Source organism: Wyeomyia smithii, chromosome 2, assembly GCF_029784165.1.
Source record: "Wyeomyia smithii strain HCP4-BCI-WySm-NY-G18 chromosome 2, ASM2978416v1, whole genome shotgun sequence".
NCBI classification, from domain to species: domain Eukaryota; kingdom Metazoa; phylum Arthropoda; class Insecta; order Diptera; family Culicidae; genus Wyeomyia; species Wyeomyia smithii.
Genome location: NC_073695.1, coordinates 35,187,719 through 35,208,471, shown reverse-complemented (window position 1 = coordinate 35,208,471; position 20,753 = coordinate 35,187,719). Strand labels below are relative to the sequence as shown.

General features: G+C 37.0%; 1 protein-coding gene across 1 annotated transcript in view; it reads right to left on the bottom strand.

The window, feature by feature from the left end:
• The window catches only part of LOC129724397 (uncharacterized), a 264,826-nt gene that overhangs the window by 109,434 nt on the left and 134,639 nt on the right, over positions 1-20,753 (bottom strand). The window contains exon 2 of the mRNA XM_055679277.1: positions 17,586-18,174. Coding sequence (XP_055535252.1) covers positions 17,586-18,174 — 589 coding nt within the window. The remainder of the gene's footprint in view (positions 1-17,585; positions 18,175-20,753) is intronic.

The window sequence follows — 20,753 nt, the reverse complement described above, 5'->3', positions numbered from 1 at the left end:
CTTTTTACTTTTTACTTTTTACTTTTTACTTGTTACTTATTACTTTTTACTTTTTACTTATTACTTTTTCCTGTTTTACTTTTTACTTTTTACTTTTTACTTTCTACTTTTTACTTTCTACTTTTTACTTTTTACTTTCACTTTTTGCTTTTTACTTTTTGCTTTTTACTTTTTACTTTTTACTTTTTACCTTTTACTTTGTCCTTTTTACTTTTTTTCTTTTTACTTTTTACTTTTTACTTTTCACTTTTTACTTTTTACTTTTTACTTTTTACTTTTTACTTTTTACTTTTAACTTTTTACTTTTTACTTTTTACTTTTTACTTTTTACTTTTTACTTTTTACTTTTTACTTTTTACTTGTTACTTTTTACTTTTTACTCTTTACTTTTTACTTTTTACTTTTTACTTTTTACTTTTTACTCTTTACTTTTTACTTTTTACTTTTTACTTTTTACTTTTTACTTTTTACTTTTTACTTTTTACCTTTTACTTTTTACTTTTTACTTTTTGCTTATTACTTTTTACTTTTTACTTTTTACTTTTTACATTTTACTTTTTACTTTTTACATTTTACTTTTTACTTTTTACTTTTTACTTTTTACTTTTTACTTTTTACTTTTTACTGTTTACATTTTACTTTTTACTTTTTACTTTTTACTTCTTACTTTTTACTTTTTACTTTTTACTTTTTACTTTCTACTTTTTACTTTTTACTTTCACTTTTTGCTTTTTACTTTTTGCTTTTTACTTTTTACTTTTTACTTTTTACCTTTTACTTTGTCCTTTTTACTTTTTTTCTTTTTACTTTTTACTTTTTACTTTTTACTTTTTACTTTTTACTTTTTACTTTTTACTTTTAACTTTTTACTTTTTACTTTTTACTTTTTACTTTTTACTTTTTACTTTTTACTTTTTACTTTTAACTTTTTACTTGTTACTTTTTACTTTTTACTCTTTACTTTTTACTTTTTACTTTTTACTTTTTACTTTTTACTCTTTACTTTTTACTTTTTACTTTTTACTTTTTACTTTTTACTTTTTACTTTTTACTTTTTACTTTTTACCTTTTACTTTTTACTTTTTACTTTTTGCTTATTACTTTTTACTTTTTACTTTTTACTTTTTACATTTTACTTTTTACTTTTTACATTTTACTTTTTACTTTTTACTTTTTACTTTTTATTTTTTACTTTTTACTGTTTACATTTTACTTTTTACTTTTTACTTTTTACTTTTTACTTTTTACTTTTTACTGTTTACATTTTACTTTTTACTTTTTACTTTTTACTTCTTACTTTTTACTTTTTACTTTTTACTTTTTACTTGTTACTTTTTACTTTTTACTTTTTACTTTTTACTTTTTACTTTTTACTTTTTACTTTTTACTTTTTACATTTTACTTTTTACTTTTTACTTTTTACTTTTTACTGTTTACTTTTTACTTTTTACTTTTTACTTTTTACTTTTTACTGGTTACTTTTTATTTCTTACTTTTTACTCTTTACTTTTAACTTTTAACTTTTTACTTTTTACTTTTTACTTTTCCCTTTTCTTTTTTCCTTTTTCTCCTTAAGTGATTCTGAATCGAGATAATGTACAGAAACTAAAAATCGACTCTATTTGATGTAATCGGCATGACCCACAGAGGCTAAAATGCACCTAGAGTGCAATTTGAAATCCAAAGTTGCAACTTTCGGTGACTATATAAAAAACAATAATGTCCACATTTGACCTTCAATAAATATTTGCGGAACTGGAATTATATTCAAAACCCGCAAATCGACCCTAGTTGCTATTTTTATTTTTTCAGAGCCAGCACATTATTTTCTAGTCTTTTCACACAACTTTCCTGATTTTTCGCAGTAAATTTCTAGACTGAACACTTATATATTTATTTTTACATGGCGACCATGATGAGGTACGAACTTATTTTCTTCGTATATCAGTTGCATGCCGTGTTTTAATGAAACTTTGATATCCTGAACTATTTGAGAACGAGTATTCTTGATGCCTTTCTGTATTTACTTTTTCGATTCAGGAGCGTTTCCATGCCAAATAATCTGCCAATTCGCAAAAATTCAAATGACCATTTCTTATTGGAATGAAACTTTACACACGTATTTAGTTCATCAGATTGCTTTTTTTTCACACGTGAAGGAATTTTTTAGACTAAAGAGAAATTTTCTAAAAAGGCGTAAGTATTTTAGCAACAACGTGCCGGGATTGGTAATTTCGATGTTGACGATTGTTCGCGTGAAGAAAGGCCAAAAACTTTCGAAGACGCTGATTTGGAGGAATGAACCATACCAGGAGTTATAGTATGATATGAGAACATCGAACAATAATTTGATTCGGGGATAGCCTCCAAAAATTAACACTTTCATCGTAACGGTATTTGAGCTCTGTCAAGAAGATGGGACAACGTTGTAGATAGCGATTGGGAACACTTTGAATGATGTAAAGATAATGACATTTGATATAAAACTGTTTCGTATTGGGCAAAAGTTTGGCAGTTGGCGTCCTTCTTCGTAGTTTTTCGAAAAGTTTTGCATTGAATTATGAATTCTATATCATAGCTAAAACAGTCCGTCATACCTTACGCTACCCACGCGAAAACCCTTCTAATTTTTACATGGCGACCATGATAGGACACCAACTTATAACCCCTGAATATCGTTAATTGTCTTCTAATAGTTCCTAATCTCGAAATCGTCGCTTATTTTAACAATTATTTGATTTTTTTCAAATTTAGTTTTCAGTTTGGATTGCTATTAGAAGAACTATGTCATTAAGAACAAATAAAATTTTATTACAAAAAAAAATTCTTTTGAAAATAATTTTTTTTTTCAACACAACAAAAGAGTTCATTAAGCTGCTTCATCCATCGTGAACATTCCATCCACATCCAATTACGCACCCTTGCGTAGGGGCCTGTGCTCTTGCTCACTCCCTCACGCACTCACTCAAAACCCACGTGCTGCGAAGCAGCGGAATTAAGTCATCGCGTTCGCTAGCGGATTATCATTTTTTTTATCTTTATTACTAATGTACACACCATTGCAATACGAATACAAATCCTGCTGTACGCACTGTGTACGCACTCTGCAGGCAGTGGCTGCCTCGGAGCGCAGCAACGACAAGCCTCTCGGCTATTAATCCGATCCGAAATTCATAGTTGCGTGCTTGGAACCATTTGCAAGGTTTAACAGTTCCATTCCACACAGGTGCAGCGAGGTGGCATGGGTCAACCCTAACACACTCCGATGGGGGAGCCTCCGGAAAGTGCAAGTTCCACGTCCGATAATGACACATGTCCGGTAGCGGCTCAGGTTCATCAAATTAACGTATTGAGACGGATACGCGGTATCGGAAATTGAACTCTTCTGTGGTTCGTTAGATGGGCACACGGAGCAATGCAAACATCCGACAACGAACGCGTTCTTCCCCACGCTGGAAATGTTTGATCAGTGGCGAAATGGCTCGGACGCAGCGGTGCTTATGCTGGGTGCGATTGGAGGATTTAGCGTTGGATTCCACGACATTAGTTTGTATCACTACCACCAAGGCGTATTAGAGCGGGGCTTAGCGAGAGCGCCAAATGCTATATATGGGAGTGGAGTAATCCGCGCTTGTTGCTTTGAAGTTTAGCCGCCGGTTATCAGCTGGAGAACGATGTTTACAAATGGGTTTCGCTATAATCAGCCACCAGAGTTTATCCGGGTTGATCGAACACGGCTTTTCCATTCTATTGCCTGCGTTGCGTGTATGTTTGCGATTTCCAACGTCTGGCACATTAAAGCGACATAAGGAAGGGCAAGAAACGTGACTAATTTGAATATCCCATTCCGAGCCGTATAATCCCGTCTATCACATTCATCACTCTTACAAAACATTCTGCCGGCAAATGTTAGTAAAATTTCAACCCTCTCCTAATCGGTTACCTGACATACATAGATACACTCACTCAGTGTCGTCTCGCTGTTCAAAATCCTTTCCAACAGGAACGCTGCACAGTAAGTAAACTTACACACGATTTGAACATATCCCTCGGTGCGTGCCTATGCCAAGAAACGGAGATTTCTTTATCCCTTCACATAGTTCCCAGTAGATGAATGCAGTTGGAGATCCTTTTGGTTCGATGTGTTTCACACCCGGGATTCGAGCAATGGAACGTTTGTGCTGTGGTATGTGTTTATCGAAGGATAATTCCTTTTCAATAAAACACGCACGAATCAAACTCAAGTGCCTGCGTCCCCCCTGAATCCCCGTTCCGAGAAAAGCTGGGTGTGCTTGCTTTCAAAAAGTCCTCCGAACCCCTTGATCGGACGGTTTCTTTTTGCTTTAATCGGCCTCTCTTCCTTACCGTTGTTATTCTAATCCCGCCTAATTTTGATTCACCTTAATCCGCTTTCCCGGTTGAGCCGAGCCGAAATAAAAGCCGTTCCATTCGTTAATAAAAAAAAACGGCAATGTGTGCACTTTGGATTTACACTAGAGAACTTACCCAGCTCCGGTCCGGAGCGAGCGGAAACGGGACAAAGCACTGGCTGTGATTATAATCATCTGCCGCGCTGCCGTCCATTATTTACACTCCATACTCACACTGTAGGTATATTTGTGTGCGTTCGAATATGTGGAAGCCACGGGGAGATTGGTCGGCTGGGAGAACGAAAAAATTAAATACGATTACAAAGAGGGGTTTCCCGATGCGCATCGACGACGACGATGACGACAACGACGACGAGGTGAACGGAATGCAAAAGCATAACAGAACAAAAAAAACGTAAATCCATCTAAAACATATAAATTCAGGATTTTAGAAAAGTAAACTGCATTCAATTAATCAAAACTGATTTTGTACAATTTTCACGCCATTGGCTCGCGGATGACAGTGCTTCAGCTTTAGTGAGCTGCTGGGGTGAGGAGAAGGAGGAGGACGGTTGGTGGATAGTCCGTGCACGGATAACTTGCACGATACGGTTGGCGGTTCGTCAACAAATAGAAGAAAAGGTGATGCGATTTGTTGTGAATCTTGTTTAGAAAAAACTGGATAGATTCCCAAGTAACAAAATTTGTTTTATCAAAGTTTTATGGCGCTGTTTTGGCTGTATTAAGCACTATAAAACTGTGATAAAACCAATGTCGTTACTAGGGTTTTTGGGTTTGGTTTTTGGTAAAACTGATTTTATTGGAAATTAACCTATAGGCGATATTTTTGGGATTTTTATTTATACATGTCAACGGTCACTCTAGGTCCCAGAAATCTAGTACAGAAACATTTTTCCTATATGTTACAGGGAAAAGGAAGGGCGAAATTGTGCACACCGTTTCATTTGTTAGCTACGAAGCGCCGTGCAAATTTGGAAATTTATTCTATCACGTTCAAATTTACCTTTAAGTGAAGGCAAAGATTATTTTTTTACGTCGCAATAAAAAAAAACTCCTTTTATTGATGCCACTGTTAAGGACACTTTCCTTAAAGGGAAACATCTTCAAGAACATTATTTTTTCTCAACACTTAACAGATTAATCTCCTTAACACCATCTGCTAGGTGCCTTTGACCTCACCTCAACCAGTTATTCCACTGCTACGGAAGCCAAATTGAAAATGAATATAGATTTGTGCTGTCTGTGTAAGAGAAGCGTACTTGTAATTAACCCTCTAGTGCCCAAGTTAATTTCTAGACGGGCTTCAGTAAAATCACTATGAATCATTATAAACACTTTTTAAGTATTTATTGAAGCTTTTTAAAGGTTTGTGAAGCCCGCCAAATGGCGGCATTGGGCACTAGAGGGTTAATTCTATTTGAATTAAGTTTGCCCCAGTTCATTATTGTTGGAGTGCATAGAACAATCTAATATAATTCACATTGGCAAATACAAGAATGAAAACATATAGAATGAGGAGTTAAAAATTAAGCTACTGTGAAGTCAAGTCAACGATTAAATATTAAAGAGATTTTTATTTCAGTAGAATACGCATTTTTTCGAATGAAATTGGACTAATATTTGATTTTTTTTGTAATTTCCTGGCTTTAATGCACAATATCGTCATTTACTGATTAACAGTCCTACATCAATAATGTGGTTCTTTTTTCAGTTTTTATCTGAACTTTAACTTTGATTTGAATATGTTCAATATACACGATAATATTGTCTTCAAAACTATCCTATGAAATTCTTGCATTCCATTTATTATGTAACTAAACTAACTTTGCAATATCACGTAATAAATAAGCAATTTATCCCAATATTTATGATTCAGTAATTTTCATTTATAAAGGATGAGTTTTCGCGCATTGAACTAAAAATGGCCTCGCAACGTTTCTCCATTATTTAACTGTCGACAATTAAAGTTTTAGAACTTCTTTGAGGTTCTCTCACTCAACAACAAACACACTCAATATTTTCTATTTTGTTTATGCATGCTCAGTTCTGTTCAAAACGGTGTGAAAACAAGAAGCATTGCGAAAGCGCATTGTATAATTTAAAGTGAACTACGTAAAAACTTAGCAAAAAGTTGTCGATAAACCATTTTAAACTGAAAATCTTCCAGTTTCGATTGTGTATAATTTCCTGTGAGTCTCAATAATGATTCGCTAAAAAAGTAGTGGAAGATCGATGATCTACTGTTTATTATAAAGAGGCTTCGCAGCCAACTGTTTCAGTGTACAGGGCAATTGCGGGGCTAGTGCTTCGGTCCTTTTGACACTAATAGTCTCTCTTGAGCGGAGACTCGAACCTACGACAACTGGTTTGTTGGGCCAGCATCGTACCTCGCGACCAAGCTTCGGTAATTATGAATGTGTCTTTATGAGATCAGTTCTGTTTATCTTTAAGTACATTTACCTTTTTCAACAGCAGAATAAAAAAAATCTAAAATTTTATTTGTAAATCGGTATAAACTAGCAAAATATACCATACTCCAACTACAACATATCATTAACTGATTTAATATACCTTATCTCATATTTTACGGTCCAGTATACTGCTGAATGCTGAATTCATCGTCAAATATTTGGGAAAATTTCAGCGAAATATTATTCTGTTTGTCATCGCGAAATGAGATTAATTTTTTATACATTAGTATTACTATTACATATGGAATGAACTCTCTTTGCATCTTGCGAATCTGTGGGAAACATAATTGGCTTCGTAAAACATTAATTTGTATTGTGTCGTGTCAAATAAATGTTGGGTGAACGAAAACAAACTGTGGGAATGACGCAATTTAAAAAAAGGTGGGGTCTTTTTTTTGTAAGATTTTGACCACTGCGAGCATAATGTTGATCTTTTGTGGTAAAAGGTGGGGTCACTTGAAGTGAAAGGTGGGGTCACTTACAACACGGATCTAAAATATATGCTGGGAACGAATGCGAGCTCGTGATTGGTTGCCTGCAGTTCTTCTAATTGCTTCTTTCAATGGTTTGCTATTGAAAATATATGCTATTTATAATACCAATTGTTTGAGTAGAATTACACCCATCGAATAAGATCGATTTAAGATCTCTTTAATGAAAAAAAAAAACAAAGCATGCATTCAAAACGGTACATAGCACGTACGATTCTTCACTATACCATCCTGTTTCCGGCTATAAGAGCGAGTTGGTGATTGATTGAATGCTGCGAAACTAAACAAAAATGATTGATTTGTAACTTAACTTTTTATTCATTTACTATTGGAATAACAAACGATTCTCATGCCACAAGTTTGGGACACTCTACATTTTTCGATCGAGATATTGGCGTTTAATATCCGTTGAGGGCACATTTTCGTTACACTTTCCACAGCTTGTTACCCTACTTAAGTAAGACGTAGTCCTATGTCGAAAACACATTATACTAGTTATTACTAATTTTTGACTTACGGAATTTCCGATTTTTCTATGCCAAATATCCTAGAATCGCATGAAACATCGAGATGTGGTGAAATCTCGATAGTTGAGGATGTTGGTTATAAGACACGACCGCATGGTTAAAGTAGACTCACAATTGCTGTAGTGCTTCCACAAAACTAGGGACATGCCTGCATGTCGACGATGCTTCCCATAAAGAAGGGAGATCCAACATCTAGCGCTGTGGAAGGTGCTATTTACTCTGCTGGTCGGTCCGCTATGGAAAGCTACGAGATAAATAAAATCACCGCCTACTGCCGCTCTTCCTGCTTCTGCTCGATCCCAGTAAATCATCCGTTTGCAAGAGTGATCAGATATACCGCTGCTACTAAGTTGGGACCTTTCTTCGCTTTTATATAACCCAAGGGTGCAGCATCGGTTAACTCGATATAATATTGTGTCGACCGTGTCAGGGAAAGCAAGCGTTAAGTGACCAATCAGAGGTCGAAGTCTGAATTTCAACAATACTTGACAGTTTTCAATAGTACAATAGTTCGAATAATCAAACTACAATTTTCTGCATTTGGGCGGGTGCATATATGCCTTTCCAATCGATTACTGTAAAAATTAAGGAAATCGGTTGAAAACTGACTCATTTGTCCAATTTACCAAAAATTTCTACATATTTTGAAAGTATATCTATTTGCTTCTCAATTTTGTCTTGTGGTCGAAAGTTTAACGTTGAAAATATGGTAAAATTTGACGATAAATTGATCGGAAAGACGCAATGAGATGAATATAGGTACTGAGATGAAGGAAGGAGCGCTTACCCTATGCGATATTTAATTAGGGTGGTTAATTTTGTCGAAAATTCGAGAAAAATTCCAAAGGCTGAGAATTCGAATGAATTGTGGAAGTCTCAAGTAATCGCCTCTATCATAATCATGTGCCAGTGTCATCATTTGTGGCTTACCCATTTTCCATTAGGGTAGTTCATATTGCCGGAAAATTTGAACAACAAAAGTGGGAATTTTAATGGAATATCAAAGACAATTGCATCAAAACATCTTTCTTATCGACGTACGGCATTATTAACATTTGTATTGCGATATGTCATTAGGGTGGCTCATTCATTTTTATTGAGTAGTATGTAGTCAAAAACACTATACAAATATAACTAAAAAACAAGAGAAAACACAACCCCAAACTATTATGCCTTAACGTGTGTTTTGAAATTAATTTCAAAAAAGGCTGGAATACTTGTATCCAACGAAAACTTAGGAAAAGTCCATTCTGTCAGATGGGAAAAAATCAAAGAATTGATTTCTGCTCTCCTCGCTGCGAGCATAAAGGGGATTTTCCATTTTATCACGATGAAAATATGCCGTAAATTTTGCGAAACCGTAAATTTGGTGAAAGCAAATAAATAAGGAAACCGCTCCATTATTCATCTCAACACCTATATTCATCTCATCGCTCTTATTTGTTTAGTTTACCGTCGAATTTTACTACTTTTCTTTTTTCAAAGTAAACGTAATTTGAATTTTATCTCTCGATTTAGTCGAGTAGTCGGAATTGAAGAAAAGTAGTAAAATTTTACGGTTAATTCGACAAATAAGAGCGTTGAGTCGAATATAGGTGCTGAGATCAATAAAAGAGTAGTTCCCCTATATAGAATGTTATTCCATTTTTAATTTTTATTTAATTGTTTATAGACATATTAGCGTAAGGGCAAACCTTTAAATTGACTGCAAACTGCTATTTTATAAATGAATAATTCAAATAAATAGTTTATAATGAAAAAAAATTCTAATTATTTTGCTAATTTCTCTCATTAGTGAACCATGCGACAGATTAACAACGGAATACATTTAAGGATCGTAGAATTTTAATCTCAAAAGACAAAGGAATATTCCAAAAAATCAATACCATTGTCGGTCAGAGTATTTCTATGACTTTTTTTCTCTACTGGAATTGACTGGAATCAATTGCTATTCACTCATCACCGACGTTTCTAGCCTTTAATGGGATCATCCTCAAGCCTCAAAAACAGTTATCAATGAGAATGTTCTTAACTTATTGTTTACCGTTTTCAAGTCCCATGGATGGTGTTATAGAAGGACCGAAACGTCGGTAATGAGCGAAAAGCGAACTACTTTGTAAAGAATGAATCTTTTCTCTAAATTGGGCATCATTCATAAATCATGTAAGGACTTTTTTCGAAAATTTCGACCCCCCCCCCTACCCCATAATAAGGCTCAGTAAGATTTTGCATTACCCCCCTCCCCCTATGAATCTTACGTGAGATTTTTCCTCAAGGAAAAAAATATTTTCGAAGATGAAACATTTCTTCTACGTAAAGCGTATTCGTAGATGCTAGAGACAAAACAAGTTAATTCAGTTCATATCATGTTAAAGTAAAAAAAAATTGAAATCAAGTAGAAATGAAGTAAAGTAAAAAAATATTCAGCGACGGTGAATTCACTGCTTTGTCAAGGTTCAGCTGTTAGAATCACAGCGAGAAATAATTTACCTAATTTCAATTTTTTTTTAGTTTTGGTATATTTTTTAGTTTTTTAAAATTTTTCAATCTTACGTAAGATTCTCTTGAGTCCCCCCTTCGTAAGCATTCGTAAGAATTTTAGATACCCCCCCCCCCCTAAGCCCTTACATAATTTGTATTTACCCCTTGTAGAAGTGATGAAGTATTTTTGATTTCAAATAATGTTAAGCATAATCGTAACTTAGAATTTAAAAGAAGTCATAAAATCTATAACTAATCAATACCTGTTGGCGATAATATTCTCTAGAGGACTTCCTTAAACCAAAAACGAAGCGATTACAACAATTTATAGGGTGTCACCGTGAAAGTGATACACATATTTGAGTGACGCTTTTCACACTTGGGGAGGTCTTCCCAGTTAATCAGTTGTGTTTGTTTTGATTGCGACCTACCTTTATAGTTGACTTGTTAATGATAAAGGCAGTGTTGCACTTTCTCCAGAGGAAAATTGCAATTGATTCAAGTAGAGAACGAATCGAGATTCTGTGTTTTACTGGAACGAGCAACATATAGAACAGAAGGAAGCTGTCACAGCTGAATTTAGGCAGACGTTTTGTGTACAGAACCATCGAAAAGTTCGAAGAAACTGGTTCGATTATCCCCAAAACAGGGTAAAAACGAAGTAGGCGAACTGCAGCACTGATCAAAGCGGTTGAAGAGCATATCCGGTGAAATCCAGCCCAGTTGGCGAGGAAAATGGCTCGTAAAATGAACAGGAACCAGCGCACTATGAATGGTCTTGGATACGAAGTTTTCAAGAAACAACCGATTTACCTCGCATAAATATTGCCGACAGGGTTGCCAGATTTCAATCGCTACTGAAGACGCACGCTGCCAAAAACTTAATTTCTTCAGATGTGAAATTACACCTGTCAACACGGGTGAGTCCCCAAAGCTTAAACTAGAAAGAAAAAATGAAAGATTACAAGTTTTCAGCCATTCCTGTGCATTTTGGTGCCCCTAGCCAATGACATTCTTTTAAGGGCTCAAATGAATTTTCTCGTGAACATAAAGTTGAAGCGACGAACCCGGCGAGCGGTTACTATGCGACCTCTTACGTAAGTTGACGCGTTTTGGTAATGGCTAGGGGCACAATGATTCACAGGAATGGTTAAAAAACTATAATCTTGCTAGGCAGCTATTTCGAGCCTTAGGGAAGAACGTTTTCTTGCTTGTTTCGATCAGTTTTGTTTACAATAGAGTCTGTCTTGATCAAGCAGAAAGATATAAGAGAAGTGAAATGATTTCAGAATACTTCAGCTGTGATGGTTAAGGAAGCAAAGTTGTCATTCAGCGTCAGGAGTGTGAAAATTAATGAAGAGTACTATCTTGGCTGCCTTGTGCCAAGGAATTATTAGGAGAAAAAAGTTTCTGTTTTCAACAGGATTCAGCGACAGCGCAAAAGGCATTGGTTGTTTAAAAGTGGTGCAACGAAAATTTGCATGCTAAGAAAACTGGGTGAAGTAAAACGCATGACTTCGACCACTTTTATGAACCGTTTGGTAAAAATCCGGAGGAAATATTGCCGATCGGAGTCGTGCGTCAGGCTTTGAGAAGCGTTTGCAGGGCTTGATTAATACAAAAATACAAAGGCGAAAGATTTGAATTTAACTGATTCAATTGCAAATTTTCTATTATACCATGATAATAAAAAAGAACCAGAGATGACATCTGCATCTGCATCAATAGATGCTATTTGGAAACGTATTCTATGACATCGTTACCAAAAATAGTTACAGATTTTTGATAACATGAACTCGGGAGATGAGCATTACCTTGGCTTTTTCAAATTAATTGTCAAACCAAGCAAGAATTTGTGACAAATTATCAATAATGAAATCTGTCGTCGGAAAATACAATCAAATTTGAACGTCATCGGCGAACAAATGTATTCTCCTGTTTTGCAAGGTTCTGGTTAAATTATTAATGAACATTAAGAAGAGCAAAGGCCCAAGGGTTGATCCCTGCGGCACAACACACAAAATTTCGATTCGGTTTGAGAATCATCCATTCGTAGTAGTTACCTAGTAGTTACCTGATATCGTAATATCTTTATGATCAATAATCTGGGTTGATTTTTTCTTTAGAAGCTTAACATGAGAAACCCAAGCAACACTTGAGGTCTGTTGTCAATAACAGCATAAATATTATAATGTACTTTAAGGCAGGTGGTTGTAATGCAGTAACCCCTTTGAAACTTTAGTTTTTGACGTAGAATACGTCTTACGGCAACAATTACAGGGACTCAATTTCAATACAGGAATCCAATTTCAAAACTGAAAACATCGAGAGCGTCACAAAAATTGTCCAATTTCAAACGTTTTACACCCAGTCAGTTTCCGATTTCTGTAATTTTTGCAGCAATCGATTGGAAAATCATTTAAGCACCCGTTCAGGTGCAGACAATTGTAATCTGATTGTTCAAACTATTGTAATATTGAAAATTGTTGAACATTGTCGAAACGCAAATGTCGACTTCTGATTGGTCGCTTGCTGCCTTTCCCTAAAAAGGACGACAGAATGGAGTACCTAGTTAGCCGGGAATGCACTCTTTGGGCTATATAAGAGACTGTTTCTTCTTAAGCAAATCAGTTTACTAGCAGCAGGCAGCAGCGGCGGACATCAACACCGATGGCAGTAGGTGAAGTGGATCAGCAGTTCCTACCTCTTTCTGTTCGGCTTCCCTTCGATCTGAGTTGGACCCCACCAGCGGTAATCCGATTCAGATATCGTTGGGTGAATACAACCCGAAACTGAAAGAGACTCGCACCGCCAGGTGATTTGAGAAGCCACCATCATCCAGCGTATGTAGGGTGTGTACACAGAACGTGTGTGAATATTTGTAGCGTGTATCCCTAATATATAAGGTTTGTGGCTTGCTATATAGCGTGTGTGTATGTTTATGGCGTGTATGCATGTCTGTAGGGCGTGTGTGCATGTTTATAGCGCGTGTGGTTTGCTATATAGCGTGTGCATGTCTAGCGTGTCTGTGCATGTCTATAGCTTGTGTGGCTTGCTATATAGCGTACGTGGCTTACTTTATAGCGTGTGGGGCTTGCTATATAACTTGCGGCTAGCGTGCGTGGCTTGCTATATATGCTATATAGTTAATAGCATGTGTGGCTTGCTATATAGCGTGTGTGGCTAGCAGTATAGCGATTGAAATTTTCATATATACATAATTGCTAATGAATCACCCCATGTAGAATTTAATTATCACTGTCAATCATCCAAAACTAAATGAAAAATTTGCCAAAATATTCACTTGTCAATAAATAGCATTGACAAACACAATGAACCTCAAAGTTTATCTGAAGAATTTCTGAGCTAGTGAGCCTGAATCACATAATTTTTCGCGCAAGTCTTACTAATTGCAGCAATTACCACAAAAGATCAAAATAATGGTCGCAGTGGTCCAAATCTTACAAAAAAAAATTGCAGCAATCAGTTGTAAAATTATCTACGCTATCGTAAAATGTAGAAAATTGTTATTTGAACTGTTATATCATAGATGGAGAATGCACTATTTGCCCTTGTCTATAGCCTCTTCGTAGCCACTGCCTAAATTAAGATATCTTAGTGCAACTTGATATAAAGGACAGCCACAAAACAATTCAATTTCATTCCTGTTTTGGATACGGCAGCAAGTGAAACCGCGGTGCCGGCTACAGAGGTAAACGTCATCTGGAGCAAAGAGACTATTTAATTAATTAAGCCCAATTGAGTGTATTCCCATACCTATTCCAAGAAAGACATTGACATAAGACAGGCTGTTGTATTCTACGTTACCTCTGCGGTCGTGTCTTATAAACCTCTTGAACTTTTTTTTTTTCAAAAGAGGAGTTTCTTTCGGTTTTCCAGTCTTAAACATGTAAAAAAGAAAAGGACAATTTTCTCTTACACCGACGTTTCGAACCATCTATATTTTTTATCAAGGTTCGTGAGGACCATTTTCCTGTTAAGTGGCTCTTAGGCTAGAACATTAATTGTCAACAAATAATTATCAACATTATGAAAAATAATACTAGACACTTATATGAAGCGAAACTCGAAGCACTCTCTTTTTTCAAAAATAAAATTGTTTTGAGTCGTTAAGTGCATTACTTTTGGCATTTTTCCATATAGAGATTAACTTCCAAGTCCGAAAGAATTTGAAGGTGGAAATAATCACATTGAAAATCTTCTTATTATTCACAAAATTTGGGGTAAAATAAAGCGTATGAAATTAATCTGAACATCATTATCAGACGGTTAATTGGGCGGATTGGAGAAATAACCAATATCTTTTCGTCAACAAGATAAAACTTAGTTCGATGCAAAAATGTTAATTTTTTCCGTCATTCGAATGGTTCAATTGCCACATACTTGTACATACCGAGTTCACGTGCTTTTCTCAGAGAGAGAGAGAGAGAGAGAGAGAGAGATAATACGAAAGGTCAATGCAATTTATTTTAGTCGATTGACCTCTCGTACATTCTGTTTTTATTCCTTTCAAGATTTTCTACAGAGTTTTTTTTTCTAAATACCTAAGTATTTATAAAAACACATCAGCCAACATTAATAATTCGTAACGATTTGGGAAATAATCTTACAAATAATTTAATAATGTACGGATTTACTATGTAGAAAACATAGCGTAGTATTTGAGGATCAAAAATTAATAATAATATGGTTTGACGTTGTCTTTAATATATTGGTGACTTTGAGCAATCGATAAATTGAGAAATGTCGAAATCCATAGTGATCATCCTCAAACTTTGATTTTCATTAATGTTTGTTACCATGCTGCTTAGAATAATTCTACCCGAATTAGCGGTGATTTTCGAACTGCCTCGATTTAGCGGCTTTACCTAGCTGCTATCGCGGAGGCGGTAATTTTTTTTTTGCTTGTAAAATTAGGATTTATGTCGAAACTCTGTTGTTATGTGTAGGTAGCTACAAAAGCTATAAAAAAGTGCTTTTTTCCGATTCCGAAAAAAATATTTGTAACGCGTTGTTAGTGATTGTTCAATTATAATACCTGATGCTACGTATTCCTAAGTTTTCCAAAACTCATACAGTAATAAAATTCGCAACATCACTGCTAGTGGAGCCGTCTGTGATTTTTTTTTCGGCCCGCGGCAAAGCCAGTAATACATTGACGTTTTTACAATCGATGAAATTGACCCCGTGCGGAAGTTAAGAGCGGCAATCCGGCAAACGACTGGTTTGGCCCTGGCGCAGGAAATACAAAAATCATTTCATATCCCTGTGCTCTACACGACTGCACTCCGCCGGTCAACATTAGAGCACCGATGCTGCAGGCCCCCGACGGCTTTAGTTGTTGCCATTACCGCGCGCCACCATACTGAACTCGATTTTTCCATCCCGACCGGCTGGGATTTTAATCTGCCCTGGCGCGCTTAGCGCGGATGGTGTTTATATGTATTTAACGGATTATGCGCCTACATGTGCGCCTGCTTCCCGGTTACGAATCCCAGCTTCAGCGAACGTATCCACCGTGTAAGGGTATGTTCCGCCGTTGCAATCTATCGGTCTGTGTGCTTGCATGTAAATTCGGGCCAGGGGCCAGTTTCCTCCGGTGCCATCGTCACTGAACGGTGCTCACGCTGAATCCCCTAGGCGCGGATTTCCTGTACGGCATAAATTTAGGAAGCACATGTGATCCACGACGTGGCAATAGACCGCTACTAATGCTAAAGCAGCTATCGTTCCCAATTGATGAAAACCTACTCCCTTTTGCACGCGCATCGAATCGAACCTTCCACGAGGTGAGGACAAGGTGTGAGCTTCAGTGTTTGTTTTGTAGCAACATATCCTCTCCGGCAATCGACGACGGTCCGGTCTGGTACGGTACCGGACAGTAGCGGCCTAATATCGGATTTCGCCGAGTTTCGATGACGGTCGTAAAAGTACCAAAAATTGCCTTCACTAACCTGAACCGGCCCGACACCCGACATCGGTGCCTGCCCGGGGGATGTAATAGTTTATATAATCGCGTTAATCCTACAGCAAATCCCGATTCCGGGCGCCTGCGCCACATGACGATTCCGAAGGGTGTGAGCTGGCGCCAGGAAGGGGGGATTAGTTTCGGGAAAATGCGTGCAAGGTAAACATTCGGTCGAAACGTGCCTATGCCTGCCCGAAAATCGCTCACCTCGAATGGTTTTCCGAGAAAATCCTGCCAAGAATTTCCCGCTGGGTTATATAATGATCCACTATCAGGTGTTTACGAAAGTAGATTGGAAAAAGTAACGGATTTATCTATCCACAACGGTCTTTAATTGAGTTAATTGTTCCACCTTGCTATTTTTAGAAGCCACCATTAATATCGATCGGAACGGTTCCCTGCGGTAAGTGTTTCGGTTAATTTCCCTATCCTGCCGTGTGCGTGTTACTATCGCAACAAATTCAAATCGGCAACCAGTTTTGCAACATTATCTGGCCTCTGACACCACATCATAAAATCCACTCACTCGAGAGGTTCGGCTACGCGCAAAGTTCCTCGCTCTTTGATGTATTGATGATGGAAAGCGGAAAAGCCGCATTACTCATCGTTATTAAAATATTAGCCCCGATGTGTGCCAACCGTGTTGTGTCCTCCTAAATTCATCATTCGCCAATTAGCAAAATTGAATCAATCGTATCAAAATGCAAGCCCCTCGCCCTCGTCTGTGTCCGCTGTCGATCCACGAATGAATCCCACTTGAAGCGGTGATCCCACAGCTCGCTGGAGGAGTGGGTGGAACAGGAGGGAAACAAAAAATTACCTACAGCGCAGTGAGATCCTCCATTTAGAAGCGGACCTGTGATGGAGGGATAATATTTGCGGCTTCCACACAACCGTTGTCAAATTTAATTTCTCCCCTACCGGGGCGGGGGACAGTTTTGTTTTTGTCAAGGGTTGCAACAGTTTTTTTACGCTCTTCCCCTAGCGGTGGATAACGACGGATTGCAACATGTTGGGATGCTATGTAAAAGACATACGTTTGTTGTTGCTGTTGTGGTAAGGCTGTGAGTGATTTCGAATAGTTTCATTAAATTTCGAACCAGGTTGAGTTCCCACGCAATACGGCATGACTCTTTGAACCCCCCATCAGCTGGACACTGATTGCCACTGTAGGTTGCGACTCCACTGCTATCTTTTTGCTAATATATTTAATAGATTTTCAATGTTTCACCTACCGTTAACTTTGCTGAAGTCGAAATCCTTCCGATCCTGCATGGCAGCGGCTGCGGCTGCAACGGCAGCAACCGGCGATTGAGGAACTCCCCGATCGCTGGCTCCATTTGGTGGCTGCAGAGGATTAATGCCCGGGATAACACCGCTACTATTGCCACTATTGCTGCTGCTAATGTTGTTGCTATTATTATTGTTATTATTGTTGCTATTGCTGGGAACATTGTTGGCACTGGCGTTGGTGCCACTGCTGCTCACTCCGGATCCATTCTCGGTAAGCGACGACGATACGCTGATCCGTGGAGTGAGCGAGCGATTCATGGTGGAACCTATCAACGATTGTGATACGCTGATTGACGGTAAACCTGGATGCTGGGCAGCGCCGATGGGAATGCTGCTTCCGTTTGTGTTGCTCAAAGCGGAGCTAATGTTCAGATTATCGGCACTGGGATGATCCGAGATGTTCGACGAAGACGACGACATGTGGTGCACCTTCGGGCTGGACAGTTCCACCTCGCGGCCATTCGAGGGAGACACGGGCAAGGACGATTCCTTTTTTGGCGTTTTAGGACGAGTCAAAGCCAAGGCTTGAGTCTGAAACAGAAAAAAACACACAATCAGTAACGATATATTATCTTTCATTAGTGCAACCGTGAAAACCGAAAATAAGAAAAGTTTCACATGATTGTGATTAGCAAAATGTAAAACAGGAATTTATTATTGAAAAACTGCTCGAGGGAAAAACACTGAGCCTCACTGACAGAGAGGGTGTCGTCGTATTCCGTGGAGAATTCGAATGCGAATACAAGCGAGTAATGAAACTAACAGCATGTATCGCGGACATGAAAGGAGATTTATAACAATTAAGATTAATTTAAAGATCATGATCAGAACATATTTATAAACTGAATCGTCCGCGCGTCGGTGACACCCGGAGCGATGCGCCTGGATATTTGTGTCTGTATTGCTTACACACACGCGCCGAACCGAGTTGCATTATCTAACGAAATCAGTTTCAATTAAGTTAACTGCCGACTGACCGACCGACCGACCGACTGCGCCTCGCACGGATGACGCCCGATGGTGTTCGATCGCGGCCCGTACAGGGACAATTAGCTGACGCGAACGCCAGTGATTCCTATCAATATTTACAGCGATTTTATGGGCCGCAGCTCCGCAGCTTAGATGCTGTAACATTGACCCAGCGGCGTGGCGCATAAAGTGGGGATGGAAATTGTGCGGGAGCTGAGAAATTATTGGTGGGCAAACGTTTACGATGGGTGAACCAAAATAAAGGAACAACCGCAAAATTGGCAGAATTTTTATTATTTCAGTTATATTTGAGATTTTAGTTTTACATGCAACAGAAATAGTTTGGTTAGAAATGGTTTGGAAATCTCCTCCAAAACTATGTTAATAATGAAGAGCGTCGTGCTTCTGAAAATAGCCATCGAACGCAGACTTCATCGTTCTTTCTATGAAAATTAATTAGTAAACCGATGCCATGACCTCGCCCAACGGATGGAAATAGCTTCGCCTTCTCTGAACGTTATTGTCCCCGAAATATCTTTACAATTGTTTTCGAGCGACAATTTGTTTAGGGATGATTTTATTAAGTTGAAAAAGATATCTAGATTAAATGAGTTTCTAAATCGAATTTTTTGAAATAATCTTATTTTGACAAAAAATTCATTTCAAATTCGGATGATTTTCGGAGGAATTTCAGTGATTTTTAGAAGTCCCAGAATTATTTTTAGCAATAATTTTTAAAAAATATATGACATTTTTCTTTGAGATTTAACAGTTTCAATAGTATTTTGCTTCACAACTGTGTTGAATTTCGATAAATGTAGTTTCCGATGATTTTTAAAACACATAAAAAGTGGTTTCCTGATTTTCCTATGGTCGTTAATCTGAAAATTTAGCAGCTTCACGCTCGATTTTGACAAAGTGATTAATTCGATTTCATCATGATTTTCCTTAATAAATCGAATATCGACGACTGGCAACACAGTACTCAACAGCTGCAATGTGAATTAACAGTCGTCTTGGTAGTTAGTTATTGTTGTGTGGCTAATAATTCGATAATTTTTTTGAGATTTTTGTTATTCGAGTGCCGCGTGTCTAATTTGTGAAACTCTTCCAAAATGAATCACGTAGCACAGTGGTAGGAGAGCTCTAAATCGTGGAATTTTTTATATACTCTTTAAGTAATGTAAATATCTTCACAAGTTAGTATATAAATGAAGTATATAAAAAGCCTCAGAGAATGACAAGAAGTTTTTGTTTAAAACTTTGCCCCAAATAGCATTGCAAAATCTAACTTTTCAGTTCTACACTTTAGATGGTTTCTTCAGCAAAGTTGCAGATTATATTGTCGCCAATGACACTTTTTTTCTTACTTTTCTTCTTTTAGAGATATGACGTTTTATAATACACTAGTCCTTAAAATTATACTTTCTTAAATATCTAAAAAACTATAGCGTTTTGAAGGCAATAATGGTCAACATATATTTGTATATCATGCAAATGCACAACTTAATAGAAGATATAAGAAAGGTAGCTCCTAAAAATTTCCAAAAAATGTCAAAATAAAAAAATGAATTTTTTATCAGGCATTGAAGATGCTGGAAGGGACAAACGGTTCAATCAATTTTGAACAGTGATTATGATAATAATTCATCTCATGTAGGTTTCGGCTGCTCGGTTTTGTTTAACTTAGTCTTAGTTTTTTTTACATTTTTTGGCAGGAACTCGGCGAGTGTAGAAGCCAACTTTTTTGTATCTTCTGCAAAGTTATGAGTTTCAATGATACATGTAAATATATATTCCTAACATTGTTACCTTTTGACTGCTACAATTTATTAGATATTTAAAATAAATCGAATTTTAGGACTAGTTTGATATGAAATGGCGTATCTCTAAATCATAAGATGTCAGAAGAAATGTTTTTTGTTTGAAAACATTATCCACGACTTTGCTAAAGACACCTGTTTTCTCATGAGTAAAACAGACCAATTAGATTGTGCTAATACCACAATAGGTCAAACAATGGTCGCAGTGGTTCAGTTTTCTACAAGGGAAAAAAACTAGATTGTGCAGCGCCGCTGGCGACAGAGTTTCGAACTGAAACTCTCTATCATTCTCTGAGGATTTTTATATATTAAATTGCT